Below are 21,150 nucleotides of genomic sequence, written 5' to 3' on the forward strand. Positions count from 1 at the left end.
GAGTAGACGGCATCATTTGAATCCCTGATTCTAAGGGAAACTGTTCAGTTCAGTTCAGTTCAGTCGCTCAGTCGTGTCTGACTCTTTGCGACCCCATGAATCGCAGCACACCAGGCCTCCCTGTCCATCACCAACTCCTGGAGTTCACTCAGACTCACGTCCATTGAGTCAGTGATGCCATCCAGCCATCTCATCCTCTGTCGTCCCCTTCTCCTCCTGCCCCCAATCCCTCCCAGCATCAGAGTCTTTTACAATGAGTCAACTCTTCGCATGAGGTGGCCAAAGTACTGGAATTTCAGCTTTAGCATCATTCCTTCCAAAGAAATCCCAGGGCTGATCTCCTTCAGAATGGACTGGTTGGATCTCCTTGCAGTCCAGGGGACTCTCAAGAGTCTTCTCCAGCACCACAATTCAAAAGCATCAATTCTTCGGCGCTCAGCCTTCTTCACAATCCAACTCTCACATCCATTACATGACCACTGGAAAAACCATAGCCTTGACTAGACAGACCTTTGTTGGCAAAGTAATGTCTCTGCTTTTGAATATGCTATCTCGGTTGGTCATAACTTTCCTTCTAAGGAGTAAGCGTCTTTTAATTTCATGGCTGCAGTCACCATCTGCAGTGATTTTGGAGCCCCAAAAATAAAGTCGGACACTGTTTCCACTGTTTCCCCATCTATTTCCCATGAAGTGATGGGACCGGATGCCATGATCTTCGTTTTCTGAATGTTGAGCTTTAAGCCAACTTTTTCACTCTCCTCGTTCATCTTCTTCAAGAGGCTTTTTAGTTCCTCTTCACTTTCTGCCATAAGGGTGGTGTCATCTGCATATCTGAGGTGATTGATATTTCTCCCGGCAATCTTGATTCCAGCTTGTGCTTCTTCCAGCCCAGCGTTTCTCATGATGTACTCTGCATAGAAGTTAAATAAGCAGGGTGACAATATACAGCCTTGACATACTCCTTTTCCTATTTGGAACCAATCTGTTGTTCCATATCCAGTTGTAACTGTTGCTTCCTGACCTGCATACAGATTTCCCAAGAGGCAGGTCAGGTGGTCTGGTATTTCCATCTCTTTCAAAATTTCCCACAGTTTATTGTGATCCACACAGTCAAAGGCTTTGGCATAGTCAATAATGCAGAAATAGATGTTTTTCTGGAATTCTCTTGCTTTTTCAATGATCTTTTTATTCATAACAAGCCCCTTCTTACCACGGGCTGGGGCTATGTTAATAAAGTGACTTTCAGAAATTCCCTAAAGAGTGGGACTGCTTGCCAAGGGAACCAACCTGGAATGGAGGTTTGGAACTTTCAGTCTCTGATTTCCAGGGAGGGGAGAGAGGCTGGCACTTAATGGCCAATGACTGGCCATTGGTTAATGGCCACCAACAGCCAACGATTTAACCAACCATGCCTATGTGATTCGGAGAAGCAATGGCACCCCACTCCAGTACTCTTGCTTGGAAAACCCCATGGGTGGAGGAGCCTGGTAGGCTGCAGTCCATGGGGTTGTGAAGAGTCGGACACGACTGAAATGACTTAGCAGCAGCAGCAGCAGCCTGTGTGATGAAGCCTTCGTAAGAACCAAAAGGATGAGGTTCAGAGAGTGTCTAAGTTGGGGAAACAATGCTTCCATGTGTCTCTGTGCTGGGTCCCAGACTCCAGGAGGACAGAAGCTCCTTTGGGACCTCACCCTGTGTACATCTTCAGCTGGCTGAAGATTCATAGCCTTTAATGTCCTTTGCAATAAACTGACAATTGGTGAGTAAACTGGTTTCCTGTATCCTAATTGAACCTAAGGAGGGGCTCGTGAGAGACTCTGATTTATAGTCAGTTGGTCAGAAGTACAAGTAACAAGGGGCTTCCCAGGTGGCACTAGTGGTAAAGAACCCGCCTGCCAATGCAGGAGACATAAGAGACAAGGGTTCTATCCTTGGGTCGGGACGATCCCCTGGAGGAGGACACGGCAACCCACTCCGGTATTCTTGCCTGGAGAATCCCCATGGACAGAGGAGCCTGGCAGGCTACAGTCCACAGGGTCACAAAGAGTTGGACACAACTGAAGTGAATTAGCATGGCAGCACGGCACACAAGTAACCACCTGGATATGAACTGAGGTTGAAACTTGAAGCTGGCTGTAAAAGTGTGGGATGAGGTCAGGCTGGGTACAGTAAAGGGTGGTGGAGGGCAAGGGGCTTGGAGCTGTAAGACAATATGGTTTATAATTTCAGGACTTGGAAAGGGCCAGAACCTGGGTCACTGAGGGTCTGGGTGGTAAAAATGTGGCTGGGAGAGAAAGGAGTCAGTATCCTAGCTGGATGATTTCCCCTGGTGATCGATGGTTATCAGTACTTGGTGTGCTAGGGAGTCCTTTCATCCCATGGCTCATACAAAAAATCAGGGTGTGTGTTAATGTGGTGGAGGTCTGCTCTGATGCTCCACAGTGGGGTTGGTCCAGGACAAAATCTAAGGTAATCATCTTTCAGGGGCATGCCTATATTGGGAGAGCATGCAGTAGCCCCTTGTTTTTCCTAGGTCTATTTTAAAATTAAATTAATTGATTTAAACTGAGTAATTTAAAAATTAAAGTCAATTTAAAATTTAATTATTAAAAGATTAATTAATTTTGCTGTGTTGAGTTTTAGTTGTGGCTTTCGGGGTCTTCCTTGTGCCAAGTGGGATCTTTTGTTGCGGTGCACAGACCCTCTAGTTGTGGCATGGGGTCTTGGTTGCACTGTGGCACGTGGGATCATAGTTCCCCAACCAGGGATCCAACCTGAGTCCCCTGTATTGGAAGGTAGATTCTTATCCATGGGACCACCAGGGAAGTCCCTTCTTGGGTCCACTTTTGGCCCAGGTGTGTGTCTTCTACGTTCCCTCGTAGAGCAGCAGGTTATACAGATGCAAGTCTGCTAGTTGACTCAAGGGGCCATGCCGAATGTCTAATAAAGAGCCTGGTTTCTCTCACTTGGGCCACTCTGAAGGGGTCACTGGCTTCAAAGGCCTTTGACAAAGGACTGGCTGACTGATCTATAGCAATCTAAAAGAGTGAGGCAAAGACAGCCACCTCCCTGCTTGATCTCTTTTCTCCTCTTCTAAAAGAACTCATTTTTTTTTTAAGTGTAACAATGTGCCCAGCTATAAAAAAAATCTATTTTCCAGTCCTCCTTGGCATTAAGGGTGGGCATGTGACATACTTCTCACCAACTAAACATAAGCCAAACTATCCTGGGAATTTCAGAGATTTTCCTCATATAGGTGCCCACAATTTTTCCTTGTCCTTTCCTTCTTCTGTTGTGGGATAGAAATGGGAGGCTACTGGTGAAGCAGCCACTTTGCAACCATGAGGATAAACCATGAGGATAACCTTGCTGAGGTTAATGGTGACAAAAGAGAGGGAACCTGGGATGTGAATGACATGGTGGAGTGTCTCTTACCTCCCCAGTCTTCCTCTACCTTATTAGACCACTGTAGCTGGTTCTTTTCCACACAGCCAAGTATCATCTCAATAGGTGTGAATCATAGTCATGGAGAGAAACAAAGCTCAGAGTTGAAAAGAAAGAAACAGGATAGGTCCAAAGTAGAGGAAAACAAGGTCTTCAATAGGAAAAAAGGTCCAAAGTCTTGATCACTGAGAAAGGCAGGAAGAGTGTGGGATTCGTGGCTCTGGCTGAAAGGAGTTTCGGGGGTTGGAGACCATTTAAAATGGGGCCAACAGTATGGTTTGGGGGCCAGCCTGAAGCCTCAGAATGTTGGTGTAGCAACCAAACCCACAAGACTGTCATGTTCCCTGAACATACTTTCGGTCATCAATTTCTTCTCCTTGTAAAGTTCTACCCATTCTTCAATGCTCAAAGTCCTTAGCAGAAGCTGAGATGACTTAAGATAGTATTAGATACTGAGATGGAATTATATAATGGTGACTGGCATGGTGAGAAAGCTATGCCCTGCTCAATTCTCTAAAAATATTTCAATCAAAATAATGCATGCTGCTGCTAAGTCGCTTCAGTCGTGTCCGACTCTGTGCGACCCCTGGCAGCCCACCAGGCTCCCCCGTCCCTGGGATTCTCCAGGCAAGAACACTGGAGTGGGTTGCCATTTCCTTCTCCAATGCATGAAAGGGAAAAGTGAAAGTGAAGTCGCTCAGTCGTGTCCGACTCTTAGCGATCCCATGGACTGCAGCCCACCAGGCTCCTCCATCCATGGGATTCTCCAGGCAAGAGTACTGGAGTGGGGCGCCATTGCCTATTTGAAATAGTCCCCTTAATTTCTTTTATTTCTCACATAACTATCATTATTTCTTTCAAAATACTTAAGCATTTTCAATCCCCTATTAATTCAGTTTTTAATGCAATATTCCCCCTTTTTAAAGTCCTCCATTTTTCTGACCTAAACCATCATCTGGGACTCCCTTTTCTACACTTCTTCTGATTTCTGGATTCTGTATTCTTTGTCTATGTGAATTCCCTCACTTTGCTCAAGTATATTCTCTGGAAGCTTTCTGAGAATGGATACAGAGGAGGTACAGAGTTTGAGTCCTTTCAAGCTACAGACATCTCTAGTTTCCACTCACACTTGGTAAGGAGTTAGGAATGTGTAGAGTTCTCACAGAGTCGTCATGGCAGGGCTCCTTTGCCTCTAGTTTTCAGTTACGAAGTCTATGATTTTCCTGACTTCCAGTCCTTTGTATGCAATCTTTCTTTCTCTTTTTATATACTGTTGTGTGTGCTAGTCGCTCAGTCGTGTCCAACTCTTTGCGACCCCATGGTCTGTCCATGGAGTTCTCTAGGCAAGGATACTGAAGTGGGTTGCCATTCCCTTCTCCAGGAGATCTTCCTGACCCAGGGATTGAACCTGGGTCTCCTGCACTACAGGCAGATTCTTTACCAGCTGAGCTAGCAGGGAAGCCCCGTACGTTGTTAGGATCTACCTTTTATTCCTAGCATTCTGAAAGCCATGATTGTCATGCACTGTGCTGAGCACTCAGTGGGCTTTTTCAATATGCAGATTTATGTACCTTGGTTCTGGGAAAGTTCTTGGTTTATTCCTTTGATAATTCCCTTCCCTCACTTCTTTCTTTTCTTTTTGAAATTATGAGTTAGCTACTGGTGCTCTTAGACTGATCCTCTTGCTCATATTTTCTCACCAATTTTTCATCTCCCTATCTTTTGTTCTACTTTTGAAGACTTTCTTGACTTCGTTTTTCAACATTTGTTTGAAGTTTTTATTTTCACTTCTAATAACCTAATTTTTTTCCTAATCTTTTTTCATAGCATCCTGTTCTTGTTTTATAGATGCATGATCTTCTGTTTAACTGAGAGTGTTTTAACTTATTTCTTTTTAAAGTTTTTCACATAGTCTCTATATCTTCAGGGCTCTTTTATTCTCTTTGTTTCAGGCACGGTTTCCTGTGTTGGAGAATTGCTTCATGTCTCTGGAGATTCTGAGATTTCTGTTCACAGTGAAGCAAGAGGCATCCAAAGGCTGATGGGAAGCTCCTGTGTATGTGCAGGGCTGCTTTGAATGGTGAGGGAGTGGCCAGCTCTCAGCATCTGGAGTTCCTTTCTCTGGGGCTGTTCAGTTTTTCAAAGAATACCCCAGTCTTCTACATGACTATCAGCCTTCTGGAAGCAAGGCAGACAAAGATATCTTGGGTGAAAAGAAAGGCTGAATCCAAGATGTTCAATGTGTAGAATTTTCCTTACTCCTCCTATTTCTAGCTTCTCATCTAAAGCTCATTGCTGGGTGTCCTGGGTCTGCTGAAAGGCTGTTTCATTTTTCCAGAGAAAACTCCCTAAGTGTTTTCTTTGCTTCTACTCTTGCCTCCCCCGGAATCTGTTTCAATTTAGAGCTGGAATGATCCTGTTAAAACTCAGCTTAAAATTCTCAGGTGCTTTTCCGTCTCAACAGAGTTAAAAAAAAAGTTCTCGTAATTGTCTAGAAGGCCCCCCACCCTCCACACTTACTTCTTGGAATTTTTACCTTATTACCTTCCTGTTCTCTCTCACCCCATTCCAGCCCTGCTGGCTGCCTTTCTGGCACTGGAACACACCAGGTAGCCTCCTGCTTTATGACCACTGTGCTTGCTATTCATTTACCTGGAATGCGCATCTCACAGATACTTACATGGCTGGCTCCCTTCCTCCTTTGGGTCTTTATTCAAATGTCCCTTTTCCCTGGCAGCCTCCAGCCCCTGACATATACACACTATCTCCTTTTCTTGCTTTATTTTTCTTTGAAATATAATCTCTATATGATACACAATCATATGTATTTTCCTTCTTTGTGAAGTAGCTGATTTAATGTCTGTTATTCTCCACTAGGAAGTAAGCCTCATGGAGGCAGGAATTCATTGCTCAATTACCAGCATTTAGAATAGGGCCTGGCACACAAAAAGCATTTAATAAATGTATGTGAAAGAAATAAGTATGAATAAATAAACAAAGTGATCCTGAAGTATTCTTTTCAGGATTAGTCAAAAAACAGTGCTGTAAGATGTGGATTGAGACTTGTCTTTCTGTTAAATTTTTTTTTTAAACACATAAAGTTGATGTTTCTGAGGAAACATCATTATTGTGTATATTCCATCGTTAAAATAGGTCATTAAAAACTCCTTGGCTGGTAAATAAATAGCCTTAGGCTATTAATTTGGATTTCATGAGAGAAGGAGAATTAGAATTAAAAATTAGCGTAATAACTTATTAATTATAAGAACACAGAAGCAATCAGAAGAACATTAGTTCTCTAACCAGTAATATTACTAATTGCTTTTAATGTTTAAAATGATGTCATATTAGGGCTAAATGTCAAGATATTTTCCCTGTAGAATCCAACCAAGTAACCTTGGTTTGAAGGGTCTTTTCTGGTATTCAAACTAACAAATCTGATTGAACTGCTCCAGCAGAAATATCTCATAATTATTTGGTTCAAAATATGAATGCATTCAAACTATTCATATGTATTACCACATTTGGGAAAAGCGGATTTCTTGAACTAGAAGGGACATTTTAACGCTTTCTAAATGACTATTTTCAGGCAGGTATTTCATGATCATCTTCCTACTTATGCAAATTGAACCATTTACCAGGCAAGCACCATGTTTTGCAGCTCCAAATACGCGCTCAGTGATAATTATTTGCCATCAGCCATCTGAGACCACCCATCATGAGCACCCACTGCAGCCTTATAATGTCTCTGGTGCAGTGTGGAATGAGAAAGCTGCTACAGTGCCAAGAAAAACCAAATGAAATCATTGACCTGCCTTCTGTTTATTGAGCCTAAATTAAAGTTAAATTTAAGTTAATTTTAACAGAATAAATCTGTTTAGTTTAAATTCAACTTAAATGGACTAGGAAGTAGATGTTCTGTTTCTCTAAAAATAAAGGGAGGATCTTAAAATCCTGGAATCATTTGATTGTTAAATGGCAATGCAGTAATTTCAGTTTAAAGATGACAGTGGGAAAAAAAAGTGACAGTGAAGTAAACAGTAATATTATAATTCTCTCTAAAGCTGCCAGTGTTAAAAAAAAAAAAATCTGCAGTGTGAAATTATGTCATGCCTCTAATAAGACTTTTACTATAGAAATGATAGAAGACTGGATGCTTATATCATTTCATTCTCTCCACATAATCTACCAGATAGTGTACCAAGATGTGTCTCGTGTTTTACTAACACTGAGTTTGGATTTTCAAATGTGTCTATGCTGTCTTTCATTGAGCTTTATTGAAAACGACCTTTCTTTGTACACACTGCTATTTTTACAATGGATAACCAATAAAAACCTACTGTATAGCACATGGAACTCTGCTCAATGTTATGTGCCAGCCTGGATGGGAGGGGGCTTTGGGGGAGAATGGACACATATACATGTATGGCTGAGTCCCTTCACTGTTCATCTGAAGCTATCACAACATTGCTAATAGGCTATACCCCAGTACAAAATGTTTTGGTGTTACAAAATAAATAGATAAATAAAATTTAAAAATAAAATAAAATGACCTTTCCTCATTTTTCCACCAGCAGTAAGAGTGGCTATCATTAATTCTGGACATGGGTATTGTGAAGGAGAGGACAGGTGTGGCCAGTACTAAACAGCTGGTTCCATATGTGAGCCTCTCACTTTCAAAGGATTTTGGTTGTTGCTTAGTGGCCCAGTCACGTCCAACTCTTTGTGACTCTATGGACTGCAGCCCACCAGGCCTCCCTGTCCCTTACCATATCCCGAAATTTGCCTAAGTTCATGTCCATTGCATTGGTGATGCCATCCAGCCATCTCATCCTCTGATGCCCTCTTCTCTTTTTGCCTTCAATCTTCCCCAGCATCAGGGACTTTTCCAATGAATCAGCTGTTTGCAGCAGATGACCAAAATATTGGAGTTTCAGCTTCAGCATCAGTTCTTCCAATGAGTATTCAGGGTTGATTTCCCTTAAGACTAACTGGTTTGATCTCCATGCCATCCAAGGAGCCCTCAGGAGTCTTCTCCAGCACCATAGTTCAAAGGCATCAATTCTTTGGCATTCTGCCTTCTTTATGGTCCAGTTCTCACAACTGTACATGACCACTGGGAAGACCATAGCCTTGACTATACAGACCTTTGTCGGTAGAGTAACGTGTCTGCTTTTCAATATACTGTCTAGGTTTTTCATAGCTATCCTGCCAAGAAGCAAATGTCTTCTGATTTCATGGCTGCAGTCAGCATCTGCAGTGATTTTAGAGCCCAAGAAGAGGAAATCTGTCACTACTTCCACCTTTTCCCCCTCTATTTGCCATGAAGTAACCGGGCTGGATGCCATGATCTTAGTTTTTTTCATATTTAGTTTTAAGCTGGCTCTTTCACTTTCCTCCTTCACCCTCATCAAGGGCTCTTTAGTCCCTCCTTGTTTTCTGCCATTAGAGTGGTATCATCCGCATATCTGAAGTTGTTGATGTTTCTCCTGTCTGTCTTGATCAGATCAGATCAGATCAGTCGCTCAGTCGTGTCCGACTCTTCTCGATCCCATGAATCGCAGCACGCCAGGCCTCCCTGTCCATCACCAACTCCCAGAGTTCACTCAAATTCATGTCCATCGAGTCAGTGATGCCATCCAGCCATCTTATCCTCTGTCGTCCCCTTCTCCTCCTGCCCCCAATCCCTCCCAGCATCAGGGTCTTTTCCAATGAGTCAATTCTTCGCATGAGGTGGCCAAAGGACTGGAGTTTAAGCTTTAGCATCATTCCTTCCAAAGAAATCCCAGGGCTGATCTCCTTTAGAATGGACTGGATGGATCTCCTTGCAGTCCAGGGGACTCTAAAGAGTCTTCTCCAACACCACAGTTCAAAAGCATCAGTTCTTCGGTGCTCAGCCTTCTTCACAGTCCAACTCTCACATCCATACATGACCACTGGAAAAACCATAGCCTTGACTAGATGGACCTTTGTTGGCAAAGTAATGTCTCTGCTTTTGAATATGCTGTCTAGGTTGGTCATAACTTTCCTTCCAAGGAGTAAGTGTCTTTTAATTTCATGGCTGCAATCACCATCTGCAGTGATTTTGGAGGCCAAAAAAATAAAGTCAGCCACTGTTTCCACTGTTTCCCCATCTATTTCCCATGAAGTGGTGGGACTGGATGCCATGATCTTCGTTTTCTGAATGTTCAGCTTTAAGCCAACTTTTTCACTCTCCACTTTCACTTTCATCAAGAGGCTTTTGAGTTCCTCTTCACTTTCTGCCATAAGGGTGGTGTCATCTGCATGTCTGAGATTATTGATATTTCTCCCGGCAATCTTGATTCCAGCTTGTGTTTCTTCCAGTCCAGCGTTTCTCATGATGTACTCTGCATATAAGTTAAATAAACAGGGTGACAATATACAGCCTTGACAAACTCCTTTTCCTATTTGGAACCAGTCTGTTGTTCCATATCCAGTTGTAACTGTTGCTTCCTGACCTGCATACAGATTTCTCAAGAGGCAGGTCAGGTGGTCTGGTATTCCCATCTCTTGAAGAATTTTCCACAGTTTATTGTGATCCACACAGTCAAAGGCTTTGGCATAGTCAATAAAGCAGAAATAGATGTTTTTCTGGAACTCTCTTGCTTTTTCTATGATCCAGTGGATGTTGGCAATTTGATCTCTGGTTCCTCTGCCTTTTCTAAATCCACCTTAACATCTGGAAGTTCACGGTTCACATATTGCTGAAGCCTGCCTTGGAGAATTTTGAGCATTACTTTACTAGCGTGTGAGATGAGTGCAATTGTGTGGTAGTTTGAGCATTCTTTGGCATTGCCTTTCTTTGGGACTGGAATGAAAACTGACCTTTTCCAGTCCTGTGGCCACTGCTGAGTTTTCCAAATTTGCTGGCACATTGAGTGCAGCACTTTCACAGCATCATCTTTCAGGATTTGGAATAGCTCAACTGGAATTCCATCACCTCCACTAGCTTTGTTTGTAGTGATGCTTTCTAAGGCCCACTTGACTTCACATTCCAGGATGTCTGGCTCTAGGTCAGTGATCACACCACCGTGATTATCTGGGTCATGAAGATCTTTTTTGTACAGTTCTTCTGCGTATTCTTGCCATCTCTTCTTAATATCTTCTGCTTCTGTTAGGTCCATACCATTTCTGTCCTTTATCAAGCTCATTTTTGCATGAAATATTCCTTTGGTATCTCTGGTTTTCTTGAAGAGATCCCTAGTCTTTCCTATTCTGTTGTTTTCCTCTATTTCTTCGCATTGATTGCTGTTCTTCAGCTTTCTTATCTGTTCTTGCTATTCTTTGGAACTCTGCATTCAGATGTTTATATCTTTCCTTTTCTCCTTTGCTTTTTGCTTCTCTTCTTTTCACAGCTATTTGTAAGGCCTCCCCAGACAGCCATTTTGCTTTTTTGCATTTCTTTTCTATGGGAATGGTCTTGATTCCTGTCTCCTGTACAATGTCACGAACCTCATTCCATAGTTCATCAGGCACTCTATCTATCAGATCTAGGCCCTTAAATCTATTTCTCACTTCCACTGTATAATCATAAGGGATTTGATTTAGGTCATACCTGAATGGTCTAGTGGTTTTCCCTACTTTCTTCAATTTAAGTCTGAATTTGGCAATAAGGAGTTCATGGTCTGAGCCACAGTCAGCTCCTGGTCTTGTTTTTGCTGACTGTATAGGGCTTCTCCATCTTTGGCTGCGAAGAATAGAATCAATCTGATTTCGGTGTTGACCATCTGGTGATGTCCATGTATAGAGTCTTCTCTTGTGTTGTTGGAAGAGGGTGTTTGTTATGACCAGTGCATTTTCTTGGCAAAACTCTATTAGTCTTTGCCCTGCTTCATTGCGTATTCCAAGGCCAAATTTGCCTGTTACTCCAGGTGTTTCTTGACTTCCTACTTTTGCATTCCAGTCCCCTATAATGAAAAGGACATCTTTTTTGGGTGTTAGTTCTAAAAGGTCTTGTAGGTCTTCATAGAACCATTCAACTTCAGCTTCTTCAGTGTTACTGGTTGGGGCATAGACTTGGATTACTGTGATATTGAATGGTTTGCCTTGGAAACGAACAGAGACCATGAACAGTATGAAAAGGCAAAATGATAGGATACTGAAAGAGAAACTCCCTAGGTCAGTAGGTGCCCAATATGCTACTGGAGATCAGTGGAGAAATAACTCCAGAAAGAATGAAGGGATGGAGCCAAAGCAAAAACAATACCCAGCTGTGGATGTGACTGGTGATAGAAGCAAGGTCCGATGCTGTAAAGAGCAATATTGCATAGGAACCTGGAATGTCAGGTCCATGAATCAAGGCAAATTGGAAGTGGTCAAACAAGAGATGGCAAGAGTAAATGTCGACATTCTAGGAATCAGCGAACTGAAATGGACTGGAATGGGTGAATTTAACTCAGATGACCATTATATCTACTACTGTGGTCAGGAATCCCTCAGAAGAAATGGAGTGGCCATCATGGTCAACAAAAGAGTCCGAAATGCAGTACTTGGATGCAATCTCAAAAATGACAGAATGATCTCTGTTCGTTTCCAAGGCAAACCATTCAATATCACAATAATCCAAGTCTATGCCCCAACCAGTAACGCTGAAGAAGCTGAAGTTGAACGGTCCAGCCTAGCATTTCTCATGATGTGCTCAGCATATAGGTTAAATAAACAGGGTGACAGCAGACAGCTCTGTCATACTCGTTTCTCAGTCTTGAACCAGTCAGTTGTTCCAACAGGGTTCTAACTGTTGCTTGTTGACTCCCATACAGGTTTCTCAGGAGATGGGTGAGGTGGTCTGATATTCCCATCTTTTATAGAGCTTTCCACAGTTTATTATGATCCACACAGTTAAAGGCTTTGGCATAGTCAATGACAGAGACGCAGATGTTTTTCTGGAATTCCCTAGCTTTCTTTCTCTATGATCCAGCAAATGTTGGCAATTTGATCTCTGGTTCCTCTGCCTTTTCTAAACCTTGTTTGGACATCTGGAATTTCTTGGTTTGCATAAAGCTGAAGCCTAGCATGCAAGATTTTAAACACAACCTTACTAGCATGGGAGATGAGTGCAATTGTCTGATGGTTAGAACATTCGTTAGTACTACCCTTCTTGGGAAATTGGGATAAAGATTAACCTTTTCCAGTCCTTTTCCAGGTCAGACCCAGTAGCCAATGCTGGGTCTTCCAGATTTGCTAACATAATGAATGCAACACCTTGATGACATCATCCATTAGGGTTTTGAAGAGTTCTGCTGGAATTTCATTGCATCCACTAGCTTTATCAACAGCAATGCTTCCTAAGGCCTACTTGACTTCACTCTCCACAATGTCTGGCTCTGGATTACAAAAGGATTACATGATAAAAAAATACCCTTAATGCTCTCTCTGTACCTATCACACTTGAGCCATTCTTTGATGATCCAGGAAGCATATCAGAATCTTATGAGGGCTGTTACTTTAGTTTTCCAGTTGATACCTGGAGAAATCTTTGCAGGTCGGGTTGGGAGAAAGAATAGAGAACAGGAGACAGGTCCTTAGAGAATAGGTGAGGATAAGAGTTCAGGGCTTCCCTGATGACTCAGTTGGTAAAGAATCTGTCGGCAATGCGGGAGACCCAGGTTCGATCCCTGGGGAAGATCCTCTTTGGTATTCTTGTCTGGAGAATTCATGAACAGAGAAGCCTGGTGGGCTACAGTACATGGGGTCGCAAAGAGTCAGACACGACTGAGTGACTAACACTTTGACTTTTCAAGAGCACAGGAGAAAAGAAAGAGCAACAGCAAAAATTTCATTTCAACAACATTTATCACCTAGATCAAAGACTACATATCACATCCTAAGAGCACTAGAACTTAATGCAAATCACAGGCCACACAATGGTGGCCAGCCTGTGACAGTGATCCTGGTCATCACTTAGCTCCAGCCAGTTGTTCAGTGGAAAAAGTGGAGCAAGTTGTGAGTAGTGCAGCATTTGGGAAGGAGTGGATGTGGACAGGTGAAGGGGAACACAAACTGAAAACACCTACCTGTCTTTCTGGCTCTCAGTGCTTCAAGTAGGTCAACAGCAGCCTTTTCTCCCAGGACATTGTTTCCAAGGTCAATCTCCTTTAAGTGGACAGAGTATTTGATCAGGCTGACCAGAGAAAGTGACAAAACAAAATGGTGTTGTACCAAGCATGGTTACGCAAAGAAACGCAATCCAGTTATTTTGGAGTATGCTCTTTTTTCTTTTTTTTTTAAGGTCCTCTCCACCGCCCCTCCCCTCCCTCCCAAAGATGCGGCACTGACCCAATTTGAAACTGAAGACATCCTGAATACAGTTTCCCCCCCAGTTTAATCTCTCTAGTTTGGGTGCCTCTCCTAAGTAAGCTGGTACGATAAGGATTTTAGCTGCCTTAAATATTCCATGCATTTATTTATTCAAAAGATATGGCGTGTTATTGCACAGTGCTTCTCAGTCTTTTAGATTTTACACACCAGTAAAACGTCAGATAACTGGGGGGTGGGGAGACAGACAAACGTCACTTGGGCAACTTTTGGTAGGTCTAATAACTTTCACCTAGTAACACTATAGAAGAACATATATTTTTATATAAAATTAGGAAGAGTACAGTCTCACAATAAAGGATTTTTAAATTGAGTTTTAAAAAACGTTTATTGATTTGGTTGCGTTGGGTCTTAGTTGAGGCATGCAGGGTCTTCCGTTGAGGCACAGAGGCCCTAGTTGTGGTGCGTGGGTTCGGTCCTTGCAGCGCGTGGGCTCTCTGGTTGTGGAACGTGGGCTCCAGAGCACATGGCTCAGTAGCTGCAGCGCATGGCTTTAGCTGCTGTGTAGCCTGTGGGATCTTAGCTCTCCCACCAGGGGCTGAACCTGTATCCCCAGCATTGCAAGGTGGATTCCTAACCACTGGACCACCAGGGAAGCCCCCAAGGTTAGCTTTTTAAATGAAGTAAGTTTAGCTTTATGGAAAATGAACACTCTACCTATCTTTATTTTTCTAGTTTCTTTGAGGATCATTGAAACTTCATTCATTTTCTGGCCTTGGCCTGCCAAATGGACTTAGGGAGTCTCTGGCATTGTAAGGGGCATGGAATCTGGGTGAGGTCCTAGGTTCTGAAGTCCTAGGCTCTGGATCAGCTTTTATGTTTTGTCAACTCTGTGATCATGGGCAGGCCACAAGCCATGTTGGGTCTTATCTTCCTCATCTGTAAATTTGGCCTCAAAAGGGTGAGTTTGCCTATTTCACAAGGTTGTGGAAAAATAGAACGAAGCCATTTTTATGAAAGCATTTGCAAAATGCAATACCAATGATGCTATTAATTCTGAGTGTATAGTTACTAAGTGCACATTAAGTGCCTGACATTGCAGGGACTAAAAGCAATTTAACACACGTTCTTGGGACTTCCCTGGTATTCTGGTGAATAGGAATCCCCTTCAGCTGCCAACGCAGGGAACACAGGTTTGACCCCTGGTCCAGGAAGATTCCACACACCATGGAGCAACTAAACCCATGTGCCACAACTACTGAGCCTGTGCTCTGCAACAACAGAAGCCACCATGGGGAGAAGCCTGCACGCTCCAACCAGAGAGTAGTTCCCGCTTGCTGTAACCTGAGAAAGCAGGAAGGAAGACCCAGGGCAGCCAAACATAAATAAATAAGTAAATAAATAAAATAAAAACAACCCATGGCCTGTGCTCTGAAAGAAATTATCATAACTATCAATAAAACAATTTTAAGCCTTTACCATGTGCTGGGGATATGAAATTTCAGTTAGGGTCAGTAGTGAATACAAGGCCATTCTCTTGCTACCCACAATTTCTATTGATTGAGGAGCCAGAATTCAAAGCCAGGACTGAATGGTCTTGCCAGACTCTGCCTCTCGATCTCACTCCCAAGGAAACAGTCTGCCTAATCAGGACTTGACAAGCTTTGGCTTCCTGAACTGCCTGACTGTGTCCAATTCCTTCAGAGAAGATGAGGGAGAGCTGGGATGCTTCAAGGAGGAAACGGAGAAAGAGAAGCACCAAAGGAGAATGGAGGGTGTTGAAGACAAATTTTACAACTCAACCATTCTATATCTAGGTCTGATTCCGGATGCCATGGATTTAACCACTATGCTTTGGATTTACGGAGCATTCACTATGCATCAGATATGATCATGGCCACCCACATGTTTAAGTACTGTGCTTGGCACAATGGGGCGTTCCAAGGGTATGAGTGGGGCTGAAAGCCAGCCAAGGTCTGTTTGCCAAGTCCTGGGCATGAAGCATAGACCTGGAAGGGATAACTTCTTCTGACTCACTGGTGAGAGGAAGTGCCTTTTAATTCCTCTACCCAAAGGGGCACTTTTTCTAACTCATATAGAGGTGCTAGTTGGAGCCTTAGGCACTACATTTAGCACCTCATATATGATCTCATTTACCCTACAACAATCTCTTTAGTTAGAGATTGTTATTATCCCCGATTTTACAAATGAGGGACTGAAATACAGAGAAGTTATTTAACTTGCCTGAGATTAAATTGTGACACAGGGATGTGAACGTAGGCAGTTTGCCTGAAAATAACCATGAAGTATGATTCAAATATACCAAGGAAATGTTTGAATTTTCATTAGTTCTTAATATTTACAGTTTGATTAAATATTAAAAATAATAACCATGAAGTATGATTCAAATATACCAAGAAAATGTTTTAATTTTCAGTAGCTCTTAATATTTGCAGTTTAAAAAAGAGAACAAAGAGATCTAAGTATTTAGTGTCAGAACTAAAAAAAACAAAAAGATGCAAAAGGAATTCCTGGTCCTGGTGCACATTGTTAAGTTGTATTTATAACCCTGTCACACACGGCCAGCAGCTGCACAGGACCCTGTGCTCAGAAGGGCTCCTCACTTGGTTAAGTGCTCTGTCATCCTCTTGAAATGCTTAATAATATTTGAACAAGGGCCCATGAGTTTCCATTTGCACGGGGTCCCTACAAATTCTGTAGTCAGTTCCTGTTGTCACGTTTAGTGTGGTCAGAGAAGAAGGTAAAATCTGACAGTCAGCGTTAAGTAATTATATTGTTCTGTCAGCCCTATAGACCACTGTTAGAGGAATCCTGGTCAGAGGGAGGTGTGGTTCATGAGATGGGGAACCAGCAGGGTTCCTGCACCCAAACCAGCATTTGAGTTTCTGCCTTGAAGTCAAATCCTCTGATACTGCCTTTTGGGGTAGGCTTAAGCAGCAGAGTTAGGTAAAGACTCATCACACACAAAAGGCATATCTCTTGACCCTGGATCAGCTAATCTGAAGGTGAGGCTAGACCCAGGTGCTACCAAGGGTGCATAGTGCCAGGAGGCAGGCAGTTGGTTAGTGCCCCACGATCTCCATCACCAAATCTTACCCCAACATAAATGCATATGCATAAGCCACCCCAAGTAAACATTTAATTAAGCAGACCCATGGAGCTGATTTTGCTAGCAGGCACCCTCACAAGTCCCTTGCCTCCTCATTCATCCACTGAGCTCCTCCTTTGTAAATCCTCAGGACATTCAATGATAAAAGGTGAGGAGCTATAAATCTGTTCTCCAAAGTGCTCCTGGAGCCTGTTTGCTCATCCTCCAACTTGGTCTACAGCTGGCCCAGAACTGGACTTGCCAGAGTGCGGGTGGAGGGTTGTGAAGATGGTGCTTCTACTTCCAGGGCATCAGCCTGTCAGAACTCATAGAGGTGAAGAAGGAAAATGAGTGTTAGACCTGCAGATGTAGAAATATGGAGGGGAGCTATCCTTGAGGTGAATATGCAGCTCATTTCAGAAGTCACACCAGAAAATAACCCATGAGATAGAGTGAGACTAAAAAACCCCAGAGAAGATGAATGATACAAAGGCCATGGATATTAAGTTTGGGCTAAGCTGTCTTTGTGAGTTTATGTTGTAGGTCACTAGAGCAGTAAAGAGAAAGTCTTAAAAGCAGCCAAAGAAAAAGACAAATTATGTTCAAAAGAAAAAAGATAAAAGTAACTGCAGACTTCTTTTCAGAAACAATGTAAGCAGAAGACAGTGGAGCAACATCTTGAAAGTATTAACTGTCAGCCAAGTATTCTATATCCAGGAAAAAAATCTTAAAAAATGAAGGCAAACATACCACACATACTAAAACTCAGAGAAGTCATCACAAGTAGGTCAGGACTATAATAAATCTATAAAGAAAGTCCTTCAGATCAAAGGAAAATGATACTAGTGTTGTCTTTGGCAACACATATACTAAAATTGGAACAACAGAGATTAGCATGGCCCCTGAACAAAGATGAGGCACAAATACATAAAATGTTAAAAAAAGGGAAAATGATACTAGAGAGAAATTTGGATACATCCAAAGGAATGAAGAAGACTAGAAATGGTAAATGTGTGAATAGGTATAAAAGACTTACCCTTCTTTTTAAGAAAATATTAACTGCTTAAAACAAGTATAATGATAATATGTTTGGGGATTTATAACAGTAAAATATATGATAACAGTAAAACAAAGAATGAGAGGGAATGGAAATGTAAGATTTTTAAACTATAAGTGAAATAGTATATTATTTGAAGGTAAATTGTGATAAACTAAAATGAATAGTGTGCAATCACTAAAAAAAAAGTATAGCTAATGGAACAATAAAAGAGATAAAAATGGAATTATAAATATTATTCAATCCAAAAACAGAAATATACTTTAAATTGAACAGAAAAAAAAACCACATACGACAAAGAAAACAAATAACATGATGGTATGTTAAAATCCAGTCATATTGATAATCATATTAAATATAGCTGTCTAGATAAAAAACAGTTAAAAGACAAAGATTGTCCAAATAGGTTTTTAAAAAAATAAGATCTCAACTATCTGCTGTTTATAAGAATTTAGATAAAAAAATATAGATAGGCTAAAAGTAAAACGACAGATTCAGATATATCATGCTAATATCAATCTAAAGAAGATTGGAGTGGATATATTAATATTAGTCAAGTTAGATTTCAGAGACGGGAATAAGACCAGAGATAAGAGAAAAATATTACTAGGGATTTCATAATGATAATAAGGGTCAATTCTGCAAGAGACTTAAGAACCCTAAAAGTTCATGCAGCTAATAACAGTGCTTCAAAATACATGAAGTAAAATTGATTAAACTGCAAGGAGATATTTGTTGTTGTTGTTCAGTCTCTAAGTCATGTCCGACTCTTTGCAATCTCATAGACTGCAGCATGCCAGGCTCCTCTGTCCTCCGCTATCTCCTGGAGTTTGCCCAAATTCATGTTCATTGAGTAAGTGATGCTATCTAACCATCTTATCCTCTGCTGTTCTAGTCTCCTTTTGCCTTCAATGTTTCCCAGCATCAGGGGCTTTTCCAATGAATCAGCTCTTTGTATCGGGTGGCCAAAGTACTGGAACTTCAGCATCAGTCTTTCCAATGAATATTCAGGGTTGATTTCCTAGAGGATTGACTGGTCTGACCTCCTTGAAGTCCAAGGGACTCTTAAGAGTCCTCCAGCACCACAATTCGAAAGCATTAATTCTTTGGCACTCAGCCTTCTTTATGATCCAGCTCATACATCCATACATAACTACTGGAAAAACCATGGCTTTAACTATATGGACCTTTGTTGGCAAAGTGATGTCTCTGCTTTTTAATATGCTGTCTAGGTTTGTCACAGCTTTCCTTTCAAGGAACAAGTGTCTTTTAACTTTGTGGCTGTAGTCACTGTCTGCAGTGATTTTGGAGCCCAAGAGAAAAAAATCTCACTGTTTCCACTTTTCTCCCTTCTGTTTGCCATAAAGTGATGGGACCAGATGACCAAATCTTAGCTTTTATTAATGTTGAGTTTCAAGCCATCTTTTTCACTGTCCTCTTTCAGCCTCATCAAGAGGCTCTTCAGTTCCTCTTCACTTTCTACCATTAAAGTGTATCATCTGCATATCTAAGATTGTTGATATTTCTTACAGTAATCTTGATTCCACCTTGTGATTCATCCAGCCTGGTATTTTGCATGATGTTCTCTGCAAATAAGTTAAATGAACAAGGTGACATTATACAACCTTGTTGTACTCCTTTCCCATTTTAAACCAGTAAGTTGTTTCATGTCCAGTTCTTTTTTTTTTTTTTAAGAAAAATGATACAAGTAAATTTATTTACAAAACAGAAATAGACTTACAGACATAGAAAATAAACCTATGTTTACCAAACAGGGAAGTGGAGAAAGGGATAAATTAGGAGTTTGAGATTAACATATAAACACTGCTGCTACTAAGTCACTTCAGTCGTGTCCGACTCTGTGTGACCCCATAGACGGCAGCCCACCAGGCTCCACCGTCCCTGGGATTCTCCAGGCAAGAACACTGGAGTGGGTTGCCATTTCCTTCTCCAATGCAGGAAAGTGAAAAGTGAAAGGGAAGTCGCTCAGTTGTGTCCGACTCTTAGTGACCCCGTGGACTGCAGCCTACCAGGCTCCTCCGTCCATGGGATTTTCCAGGCAAGAGTACTGGAGTGGGGTGCCATCGCCTTCTCCGTCATGTCCAGTTCTAACTGTTCCTTCTTGACCCACATATAGGTTTCTCACAAGACAGATAAGGTGGTCTGGTACTCCCATGTCTTTAAGAATTCTCCAGTTTGTTGTGATCCACATAGTCAAAGGCTTATCACAGTCAATTGAGGCAGAAGTAGATGTTTTTTTTCTGGAACTTCCTTGCTTTCTTAATGATCCAAGGAATGTTGGCAATTTGATCTCTGATTCCTCTGCCACTTTGAAACCCAGCTTGTACATCTGGAAGTTCTTGGTTCACACACTGCTCAAGCCTAGCTTGAAGGATTTTGAGCATAACCTTGCTAGCATATGAAATGAGCACAATTGTATGGTAGTATGAACATTCTTTGACATTGTCCTTCTTTGGGATTGGAATGAAAACTGACCTTTTTCAGTCCTGTGGCCAGTGCCGAGCTTTCCAAATTTGATGATATATTGATACTTTTAAAATTACAATTATCTCTATCTCAATAATTGATAGAGCAAGTTAACAGAAAATTTGTAAAGATATAGCAGATGTTACAACACTTGAGCAACACTGCTGACCAGCTTGACCTAACTGACATTTATGGAATATTTTCCTCCAATAATAGCAGAATACACATTCTTTTCAAGTGCACATGGAAGATTTACCAAAATTGATCATAAATTTTGATCAGTTGGGTCATAAAACTGGTATGTTTTCCACCCACAGCAGAATTTACTTAGAAATCAACCAAAAAAAAAAAATGAAAATTTAACAAATATGTGAAAACTAAACAGCCCTCTTCTAATAATCCATAGGTCAAAGAAGAAATCAAGAGGGCAATTAGAAAATAGCTTGAGTTGAATAACAATAAAGATACAATATATCAAAATTTGTAGGATGCAACAAAAGAATACATCAGTTCAGTTCAGTTCATTTCAGTCACTCAGTCATGTCTGACTCTTTGTGACCCCATGAATCGCAGCACGCCAGACCTCCCTGTCCATCACCAACTCCCGGAGTTTACCCAAACTCATGTCGATTGAGTTGGTGATGCCATTCAACCATCTCATCCTCCGTCGTCCCCTTCTCCTCCTGCCCTCAATCTTTCCCAGCATCAAGGTCTTTTCAAATGAGTCAGCTCTTCGCATCAGGTGGCCAAAGTATTGGAGTTTCAGCTTCAACATCAG

General features: G+C 41.7%; 1 protein-coding gene and 1 non-coding gene across 2 annotated transcripts in view; one reads left to right on the forward strand and one right to left on the reverse strand.

Moving 5' to 3' along the window:
- LOC113894310 overlaps positions 1-21,150 on the reverse strand; it is a 60,693-nt gene that overhangs the window by 1,976 nt on the left and 37,567 nt on the right. Inside the window, exon 9 of the mRNA XM_027544556.1 lies at positions 13,479-13,585. Within this exon, the coding sequence (XP_027400357.1) occupies positions 13,479-13,585 (107 nt within the window). The remainder of the gene's footprint in view (positions 1-13,478; positions 13,586-21,150) is intronic.
- On the forward strand, positions 17,674-17,775 carry LOC113899441. Its single transcript, XR_003512912.1, has one exon. It is a non-coding gene; the product is annotated as a U6 spliceosomal RNA (small nuclear RNA).

The sequence above is a fragment of the Bos indicus x Bos taurus genome, chromosome 1, assembly GCF_003369695.1.
Source record: "Bos indicus x Bos taurus breed Angus x Brahman F1 hybrid chromosome 1, Bos_hybrid_MaternalHap_v2.0, whole genome shotgun sequence".
NCBI lineage: Eukaryota > Metazoa > Chordata > Mammalia > Artiodactyla > Bovidae > Bos > Bos indicus x Bos taurus.